The sequence below is a fragment of the Nicotiana sylvestris genome, chromosome 9, assembly GCF_000393655.2.
Source record: "Nicotiana sylvestris chromosome 9, ASM39365v2, whole genome shotgun sequence".
NCBI classification, from domain to species: Eukaryota; Viridiplantae; Streptophyta; class Magnoliopsida; order Solanales; family Solanaceae; genus Nicotiana; species Nicotiana sylvestris.
Genome location: NC_091065.1, coordinates 107,083,208 through 107,094,038, shown reverse-complemented (window position 1 = coordinate 107,094,038; position 10,831 = coordinate 107,083,208). Strand labels below are relative to the sequence as shown.

Genomic DNA, 10,831 nt, shown 5'->3' with positions numbered 1-10,831 from the left:
CTAGACAATCATCAAAAGAATTCCCGACCACCGAAAAGTCATCCATGAAGACTTCAAGATAATCCTTCACTATGTCCATGAAGATCGCCATCATACACCTTTAAAAAGTCGTCGATGCATTGCACAACCCAAATGGTATCCGCGAGAATGCGAAGGTACCATTAGGATATGTGAAAATAGTTTTCTCTTGATCCTCCGAAGCAATAAGAATTTGATTGTAGCCGGAATACCCATCAAGGAAACAATAGAAAGCACAACCAACCAATCTATCAAGCATTTGGTCTAGGAAGGGAAGTGGGAAATGACCATTTCTTGTGACTTTGTTGAGCTTGCGATAGTCTATACACACTCTCTACCCGGTCACCGTTCTTGTAGGAATCAACTCATTCTTATCATTGGTGACCACCATCATGTCCCCTTTCTTAGGGATACATTGAATCGGAGAAGTCCACGAACTATCAGAAATGGGGTACACAACCCCGACATCCAACCACTTGATGATCTCCTTTTTAACAACCTCTTGCATGGCTTCATTGAGTCTCTTTTAATGTTCAATAGATGGTTTGTCACCTTCCTCCAAGTTAATCTTGTACATACAACATGCGGGGTTTATTCCCCGAATATCCGCCAATGTCCATCCAATAGTCTTCTTCCTCTTTTGTAGCACCACCAATGTCGAATCTACCTGTACGTTAGTCAAACAAGAGGAAAGAATAACCAGTAAAGTAGAAGAAAGGCCAAGAAATTCATACTAAAGATGCGGAGTTAATGGCTTCAACTCCAAGATGGGATGCTCCTCAATTGAAGGCTTTGTTAGAGGAGCGGTTCTATTTTCGAGATCCAAGGATAATTTGCGGGGCTCATAAGTGTATGACCCTATTACTTGCAAAGAGTTCACACATTCCACGTAACCCTCCATTTCTTCATCATCATAATTGAGCAAGACAACCTCCAATGTATTATCAACATTCATCACGACACTTGCTTTATCCATAATCACATCAGTCACTAAGTCCATGAAAGAGTATACCTCATTGCTATTGGGTTGCCTCATAGACTTACACACATGGAAAATCACTTTTTCATCACCAACTCAGAAGGTAAGTTCTCCAACTTCAACATCAACTAGAGCCTTCCTCGTAGCAAGGAAAGGTCTCCCAAGAATAATCAGTACCTCATAGCCAACCTCACAATCAAGAATAACAAAATCCTTCGGGAGAATGAATTTATCAACACGAACCAACACATCATCAATTATACCCAACAGTCTCTTCATGGTACGACCGATCATTTGTAATCTCATAGATGTGGGTCTTGGTTTCCCAATCCCTAAAGTCTTGAAAATCGAATAGGGCATCAAATTGATACTTGCCCTAAGATCACAAAGAGCTTTAGCAAAGTTGTCACTCCCAATGGTACAAGGGATAGTGAAAGCGCCGGGATCTTCCAATTTATGAGTCATTGAGTGCATAATTGCACTCACTTGGTGAGTCATCTTTATAGTTTTACAATTCATCGACCACTTCTTTGTCACCAAATCCTTTATGAACTTTGCATAACCGAGCATTTGCTCCAAAGCCTCAATAAATGGCACATTAATAGATAGACTCTTCATCATGTCAATAAACTTTTTGAATTGATTCTTGCCATTTTGCTTGGCAAGCCATTGAGGATATGGAGGAGGAGGCCTAAGCATTGGTGCCTTAGCCTTTAGTACTACTGATTCTGGTATGTCAACAATGTGCTCCCTAGCCGGTTTCACTTCCTCTTGAGTCTCCTCCACATTGTCATCAATATCAATCCGCACTTCATCATTTGCTTGCATCTCATTGTTCGGGAGCTCATCTTCTTGCACCACTTGCTCATCATCCTCAAGTTTTCTTTGACTTGAGGTGGTTGCATCCCCACCTTTTCTACTCCTTATAGTAACGACCATGGCATGTCCCGTGTTTTTCCCACCCTTTGGGTTCACCACCGTATCACTTAGTAGTGCCCCCTTAGGACGAGTGTTTAAAGCTTGAGAGATTTTCCCCAATTGAACTTCCAAGTTGCGAATTGAAGTATTGTGTGAGGCTAGTTGAGCATCAGAGTCGACATTCTTCTCCATCATTTATTTGAACATATTCACAATTCGTCCCATCTCATTGTTGGAAGAACTTAGACCATGTGAAGGATAAGGAGGTGGGTTGTTCGGTTGTTGATACATCGGGGGCCTTTGAAAGACCAATTCCCGATTGCCTTGATTATTGTTCCACCCTCCTTAGTTGTTTCCTCCCCAATATCCTTGATTATTTCCACTCCAATTGCCTTTTGGTTATTTCCACCATTCCAATTCCTTGGTTGTTATTACCATTCCAGTTACCTAGGTTGTTCGAATTCCAATTCCCTTAATTTCCTTGAGGTCGCCATTGTTGTTGATTCAGAACTTGAGAGTTGTTTCTTTGACCTTGGAAGTTGTTCACTTATTGTACTTCCTCCTTTTGTTCATTGTAAGATTCATTTTGATCAAACCCACTATTTTCTTGCACATAATTTTCCACACGGTTTTGCACTTGTAGACCCTTTTGCCATCTCTTGTTTACCATCATACTAACTCCCTCCATTGCATTGACTTGCTTAGGACCTTGCACTTGTTGAAGTTTAGCCTTGGCTAATTGATTCATTATGGTGGTCAACTTGGCAATGGCTTGCCCATGATCATGCAATTCTTTATGTAAGTGAATCACATTTGGATCACATTGAGGAACATTCGCTCTACTTTGCCATACCGATGAAGTATCCTCCATCTCATCTAAAATCTCACAAGCTTCCGCATATGGCGTTGTCATGAAATTTCCACCGGCAAGTTGGTTGTTCACGCATTGATTGGTAGTATTGGTCCCCCTATAGAAAGCTTGTTGAATCATAGCCTCCGTCATGTAATTGTTTGGGCACTCTTTCACCATAGTTTGGTACCTCTCCCATATTTCATGCAATGGCTCACTGGGTTCTTGTTTGAATGCTAGAATCTCATATCTAAGAGTAGCCATATGCCAGGGCGAAAAGAACTTGGAAATAAATTTCTCCGCTAATTCATCCCATGTATGGGTGGAATGGTTTGGCAATCTCTCTAACCAATCCAAGGCTTTCCCCCGTAGAAAGAAAGGAAATAGCCTTAACCTTAAATCATCCTCGAAGAATTTTGTCCGTTTACTCCCCCAATAAGTGTCCACAAACTCCTTCAAGTATTTGTATGCATTTTGACTCGGATCCCCGATGAAGAATACCCATTGCTCTAGCAATGTGAGCATCACATTCATGATTTGAAAGTTGCCCGCCCTAATGCGGGGCTGGACTATGGAACTTGCATACCCTTCATTCGGCAACACTCAGTGTAGAGCCGCTCTTTGTGGAGGTGGGGGTGGAATGGGAACATTGTCTTGAGGCGGTCGGCCTCATCTATTTGCTTAAGGTTCAAGAGGAACCTCTTCAACTTGGTCATCTTCCACGTTCACATCCCTATAGGCATGTTTCTGAGTGGATCATTGTTGCTGAGAGCCATTTTTGCACCTACAATTGTTTCACAAAAAAGATTAGTAACACAGAAAGAAAAGAAGACAATTCACACACAAAACCAAATATATAGCTAAATCCGTTTTTAGCTCACCGGCAACGACACCAAAAATTGATCCCGTCCTAGTCACACCTCTATTTGAGGTTATGAAACGGTCGATGCAATAGTAATACCCAACAGAGAGTCGGGGTCGAATTCCACAGGGAGCTACAGAATGGGATTTAGAGGTATATATTATGGTGAATGAACTTGAACTATCTTAAATTACACTTCCACAAAATTAGTTAATTCTAGTTCTAGTTTAATCTAAGATTGCAAGATAAATAATTGAAACTAAGAAATTGTTTTTGCTATTATTTTCAAATAATATAAAAGACCTACGGCTATGACCTTCACTTAAGTATTTGCCTAACGGGTTGTAAACTTTAAAACTTGTTTTATTTATCGAAGTGTATTATAACTATCAACACTCAAATACCCACTCAATACCTCTCGGTAAGAGAGTGATTTTGCCCATTTGACTTTCTCAAGCCCAATTAAATCACCACAATAAGTTAAAGTTGCCTAAAGAAGCAAGAAAAAATGGCTACAACACTTTGAATATTCAAAACTTGACCTAATTTTGTGAAACTATTCTATTTATACAAAATTGGAATTTTCGAACAAAAATGCCCTTTCGGAGGTTCTGCGGTCGCGCAATTCCATGTGCGGTCCGCATTTTGCTTCAATCTTGACAGGAGTTGAATCCGTGGCCGCACAATTCTGGAATGCGGCCACATCTCTCATATTATGCGGTCTACACAATTCTTGGTGCGGCCACACCGGGCTCTTCTGTGGACCGCACATTTCTGAGTGCGGCCGCATAACTGATTTCTACGGTCGCACAATTATTATGCGGTCCGCATTTCCTTTTAATCTTGAAACGAGAACTCTCTTAACTTTTATTCTTGGTTAGCTTCTGCGATCGCATAATAATTATGTGGTCCACACTTTGCACTTGGACTCTGATAACTTTCCTTCATATTCTGTGGCCGCATATTGAAATCTGCGGTTCACACTTGAGCTTTTGTACCTGATTTTTTCCTTGAGTTCAGATCACTCCTTCTTAAGTTGGATTTCATCTTAGTGGATCCTTTTCCAATATTCCTACAATTAAGCATATTTTATCAGTTTTCAGAAATACAATTAAACACTTTTGGACTAAAACAAAAGCTAAAAGACGCTAATAAGTAGTCAAAATCCTTACTTATCAATTCCGTTATCTTGGAGTTTTTCCTCTGTTACCAAGTCTGCTTGGCATAGGTGAGCCCTTTTGTGTGTCGGATTGTTGCGTGTTTTCGGCGTCTATGCAGGAGACTGGAGAAGAGTTATCCCTAACTCCACTTATGAAACTTTATTCCCCTAAGATTTTCCTCGGGGGAATGATAAACTTCAGCAAACGTGGTCACCATGTTTTGCTAACCAATTTGGATGATGACAATGATCGTGTGTGGATGGAGAGGTTTGTTGCGATCGCCACCATGGACATCATCCCAGCCACAACTCCACCCTTTCTTGAATCATGGAACCGCACTCGTAAGTTTATCGTCTGTCTTTCCATCTAGTTAAAGATTGTCCCATGCTATTATTGATCCTTCTTCTTTCGGTATTTCAGCAACTCGGTGGACACCACCAAGGGTTGAAAGATTGGACTAGTAGGTCCAGAAAAATCTGGATGTCACTATGCCTGAGACCCGGAAGTGGAAAAAACTGGCCCTTAAATATGGGTGGAAGGCCTAAAATCATGGTAGGTTGAACTTATCGGGTTTTTACATTTCATATAGAAAAATTGGCTAACTTTTCTTTTCTGTTAAATTCAGGTCTTTCACAGGACTTTGTTACTGTCCCTGAGAAGGACAATTTGGCTGATCTTGCTGAGACGACGACGTTATTGCATGAGGCTTTGACCTAAACGGGTGTCATTAGGCCTGCTTCCGGTGCAAATGCTTCTACTGAGATTCCCCAGCCGGAGAACAAGCAACAAAAAAGGCGATGTTCCTCTTCGAGCGAGGTCAAAAATAAAAAGGCTAGGAGCTTCGCGCCTGAGCCATCCACGGACGATGTGGTAATGAGCATCGCACCCAAGCTAGCCATAGACACCGTGATGATCGATGATGACGGAGGAGCCAGTGATGGGGGGATTCTCTACATAGAAGATGATGACCTTCGTCAGCTCAACATAATACGCAAACTGTTGAGTTAGTTACGCCAATCGAGGATGACGTCCCGGTGCTCTAGGGGAATATAATGTAGTGGAAGATGCTAACTCCCGCTTACGAGCCCCAGTCGTTGTTCCTAGTACCGTGAGGCTAGGTACCAAGTCTCTCCCGTTTTTGGATGATGAGCAACCAATAACTAGCACTATTTGTCCCGCAGCTGCTTCTCAACATACAACGCCGTCAACTTTATCTCTTTTTTTGCCAACTTCGCCTTTAGCACCAGCAATTGCTACACAATCTCCACCGGCCGCACTCGTCCGAGAGGAGGATGTCCTACTTCCCCAGTCCCAGATCATGGGAATTTAAGGCATAATTATTCTCCCATCTCCGAAGATCCTCAAAGAAAGATGAGTGTTTCCCTCTTGATTTTTACCGGATGCCATCTGTTGTCCCGGCCGGTGGAACTTGATCCGAAGCCTCTAACTTCAGAAAAGGATAGCAATACAATAAAATCTCTCTTGGGAGAGTGTTTGTTGAACAACGCGGTGGCGTTACAATCTTTGTTTCCCATGTTGTTACTTCTATTTTTGTTATGGCAGGGTTTTTAGTTTGTACTTCTGTTTTGTAGGCTAACTTCCTTGCTTCTGAGGTCCTTAAGAGGTTGATTCTTGACAAGGAGAAACTCACCTCCGAGCGGGATTGATTGTTGGCTGAGCGGGATTAAATTATTGCTCGTCTCCCAGAACTAGAAGCACAAGTTGCTGAGGCTGCTGAGTTTGAGGCTTGGTTGCAGCAAAGCGAGCAAGAGGCAGTAACCCTCGGCCAAGAGGCCGCCCTATTAAGTGTATAATTTGAAGAAGCTAAGACAAATTGGGCCGAGGTCCAGAATGTCATTCTTGCTGCATTCGATCGCGAGGTTGCCTCTATTAAAAGATTGAATAATTTGGGGGCAACATTGAACTCCAAAGCTGAAGAAGTTGTTGTTACCGAGGAGAAGTATGCCCGGTTGGAAGAGAGGCATAAGAGAGTCATGAAACACAATAAAGTTTTCAAATCCACTGTCCGTGACATTGATATCAGCCTCCAAGCCGCTAAATCTGAGCGAGATAACCTTTCGACCAAGGTTGACCATCTTAAGGAAGAACTTCAGCACTGAGAGGCTTCCCTTATTGTTGAAAAAACATATTCTATGTATAACATGAGGATAAAAACCTTGGAAGAGGCCAAAGCGAGCGTCATTGACTTTGATGTTGATATCGCCAGAGCCCGTGAGCTGGAGTCAACTGCCCGAAGGGGTCTCCCGATCCAACCTGATGCTACTGACTCTTCTGGTTCCAGTTTTGAGTTCTCGAGAACTGAAGAAGAACCGGAAAGAGATGACGTTGAAGGCCAAGATATTGAGCCGGCGCTGGACCTACCTACTTCTCCTAGGGGTGCAGATGCTTCTCTTCCTTCGGATTCTGGAGATGCAGTAGCTTAGCTTTTTGCTTTCTTTTCTTTTTCATACTTTTGTACTCGTGCTGCTTGGCATGTTTGCTGTAAATAGAAGTATCTTTTCAGTTAAATTGCGCAAGTTTTTCTTTTTGTGTACTTTTCGTTTAAGTATTGCATAAGTTTTTCTCTTTGTGCCGAGTTATGCAAGGCTTCAGGTATATTTTTCCCCGATAGCATTTGGATTTCAGGCATAAATTCTTTTGGAATCAACCCTTTAATGTGAGGGTTTCATAATAGAGGGTCCTCTTATGTTTACGGTGCTCTTTAAGAGGACGTCTCTAGTTCATTACAACACTAGCATTTGAAGTACTTGTTTAACTTTCAAATGATAAAATTAATTCATCGATAGGACAAGAAACAAGATACAAATAAAAGAAATTTACTTTGCTCTTTCCATTTTCAAAATCACATAAGCATTCGTTGTGCTAAAAAACATTGCAATTACTTGTGGCTAACTTGTACAATTTATTTCTACGGGGCTGGTCGCGCACTCCCCGGTCCCGATTGTCACACCTCCTTTTTCGCCCGCGCCACCGCAAAGGGGCGCAGAAAGGAGTTTTTCCAATTAAAGGACAATCGAAACAGGATTTATTTATTTATTTTAGAGTCGCCACTTGGGAGATTTATGGTGTCCCAAGTCACCGGTCGAATCCCGAATCGAGGAAAAGATTGACTCTGTTTAACAGTCCGCGAACCAGAAATCCGGATAAGGAATTCTGTTAACCTGGAAGAAGGTGTTAGGCATTCCCGAGTTCCGTGGTTCTAGCACGGTCGTTCAACTGTTATATTTGGCTTATTTATCTGATTTTTAACAATTTAAGAACTTATATGCAAATTTTAACTTTGAACCGCTTTTATAAATTTTATTATTATTGTTATTATTTTACGGAGAATTGCAACATTGTGAAAACGTATATCGAACCACGTCACAGTCAATGTACCCGTAGTTATCGACACATTTCGACTCCGTTGAGATTTGAATTTGGGTCACATGAATGCAAACTCGTATTTAAGAAAATAATTTATTAAAGACGCGCCTAAAGCGACTAGCGTATTATTGTTTTGGGAAAGGCCGTAAAATTTTGCTAAACGGCCCCGTCCCGAAATCTTAGCAGTTTCATCAAAACACATATAGAGGGCCCCGCAGCCAGCGTATTCTTGTTTGGCGAGGCACGTCTTATTAGTTAAAAAAATTTGCAATGTCATGGAAATGCATCTCGAACCATGTTACAACCAGTGTACACGTGGTCGTCGGCACATTTCGACTCTGTCGAGATTTGGATTTGGGTTGCATAAATGCACACCCTAGTTTTAGGAAGGTAAGATTAATTAAGGCGCGTCCTAAAGAGACTATCGTATCGTTATTTTGGGAAGAGGCCGTGAAAATTCACTAGACGGCCAACCCCAAAGTCTATCCGGTTATTGAGTCCTTTTATTGAGGGCCCCGCAATTTGTGATTTACTGTGGCGAGGCACGCCTCCTTTATTTTAAGGATATCCTAAAGTGACTACATTTCTATTTAAATTAGTCTCTAAAATAAAAAAAAATAAAAATCCTAATTAATTACGAGCTTAAAAATAAGAAAGCGTAACATACTAATTGCTAGATTAAGACAAATATTAATGGAAAGGAATTTTACTAAAAAAAAAGAAAAATTCGAAATTGTAAATAAAATACGAAATTCGCCAACTAATATTCAAAAGAAATCAATTATAGCTAGATTAAAGCTTGCATTGTTATAAAAAAAAACTATTGGAATTAATTATTCACAACCATTTGAAACTAGATTTAACCATAATTACTAAAGCTTATTAGAAAGTTTATTAAACTTAAACGTTGACTCATCTTGCTCAAACTCGCACCTAATGGATTAATGTTCTTAGCCTTGCTACGTTGAATCACACATTAAAAGCATCAAGCCTGCTGATTCTACAGAATTATTGGCCTATTATATTTGCCTAGTATTTGCGGATCTTCGTTACTAACAAGATTCAAAAAGAAAAAAAAAACTCAAATTGCTTCTACTCCAATATTTTCAAATTCAAATCAAGATTTTACTAACCTTCCCCCCCCTCAAATTAAATCGATTTCCCATATTGACTATTTACCAATTTGATTTGAATGCGATTTCAAACTAAAAAATTTTACAAAGCCGAAACTAATACTTATGGTGTTCATACCGACACTCATCCAATAGCTCCGCAATATAACGTTTCACATTATATATACTTCTACCATTCATATAACATGAAACACATAATGCATATCTAACTAAAAATACGAATATTCTATAATTAGAAGCATAAATCTTCTGGCCATTTCATTTCAGCTTCAATGCATATGTCAAAATGATTCAGAATAGTGTACCTGGTATTTGAATACAAGGAAAGGAAGAGTAGGATCAGCAGCAGTAGGAACAACGCAGCAACAAAAAACAACCAGTAGTAGTAATGCAATAGTCCAGAAACAGAGTTTGAAAACCGGTGGAACAGTAACCCAAAAACCAACCAGACTTAGGGGGAAAAAAACCAAGCGAAGACCCAGAAATCCCAAAACTCTCAAAGGCAGGACAGAATGAACCCAAAAAAAAAAAAACAGAAGAGGCAATGGGATAATTCTGATTTTCTGTTCTTTAAGACTCGAAGTAGAACACTTTCAAACTACTGACTCTCTATGATTTCTAAAAAATCAGTCATTTTCTCTCAATCCCTTAACTCTCAAGATTAAAAGTCTATTTTTATCTCCTCTTTAGTTCTGAAATTTATATCTCCCAATTCCGTCCCCTTTTAAGTGTCAAATGAGTCCTCTTTTATATCCAAAGCAAGACTCCTCCTTTTCTTTTTACCTATTTCCTTTTTACTGTTTTAAACTATTATTACTACCCCCTTTTACCTCTTTTACTCTTCAGCTCAATATTCTTCTACTATGTGTACCTTTTAATTTTTATTATTACCTATATTATTTCTGATTTTTAATTAAGTAAAAGCAGTCAACACGGACCCCACAGTCCCCCCCTTTTTTAGTGGTCAAGGAAGACCTCATTATTAATCCTCATCCTTTTTACTTTACATCATTATGTCTTCTTCCCCACTACCACTTAAATAAATATATTAGATTCCCACTACCATATGTCTTGTTCCCCACTATAATATTTTACTATTATTAGAGCTTAGTGGACGGAGCACTTAAATTAAATAAATCTGCAATTGGTTAATTCCCGTATTACCCCCTAAAACTACTGTTACTGCCCTGATTCAAAAAAATCTGTTCAAACTTCAAAAATTATCTAAGAACTAAAATCAGATTACCAGCTATAACCAATTCACCTAATCAATTAACCAAAATATAGCAGCTATAACCAATTCTTAATCAAATTCAATCAACAAATTCAAACTAAATGATGAACAACAAAGAAACAACTGGAATTATTTTGACTGAACAATATTTTTTTAACACCAAACCTACTTTCAGATTCAACAACAATAACAAACAAGTATATTCAAATCACTGAGCTCAAATTCAAATTAAACTTAAACAGAACCAATAAACAGATTCAAATCACTAAACTCAATAATCAATTGAACCT

At 39.6% G+C, this 10,831-nt stretch overlaps 1 protein-coding gene across 1 annotated transcript; it reads right to left on the bottom strand.

The window, feature by feature from the left end:
• Positions 1 to 1,093: 1,093 nt before the first annotated feature.
• LOC138878020 (uncharacterized) lies at positions 1,094 to 2,107 on the bottom strand. Its single transcript, XM_070157674.1, has one exon. The coding sequence runs from the start codon at positions 2,105 to 2,107 to the stop codon at positions 1,094 to 1,096; it is 1,014 nt and encodes a 337-aa protein (XP_070013775.1).
• Positions 2,108 to 10,831: the final 8,724 nt, after the last annotated feature.

Bases quoted from the DNA above. Each gene is read 5' to 3' on its own strand.
- LOC138878020 (XM_070157674.1), bottom strand. From the start codon at position 2,107: ATGGAGAAGAATGTCGACTCTGATGCTCAACTAGCCTCACACAATACT.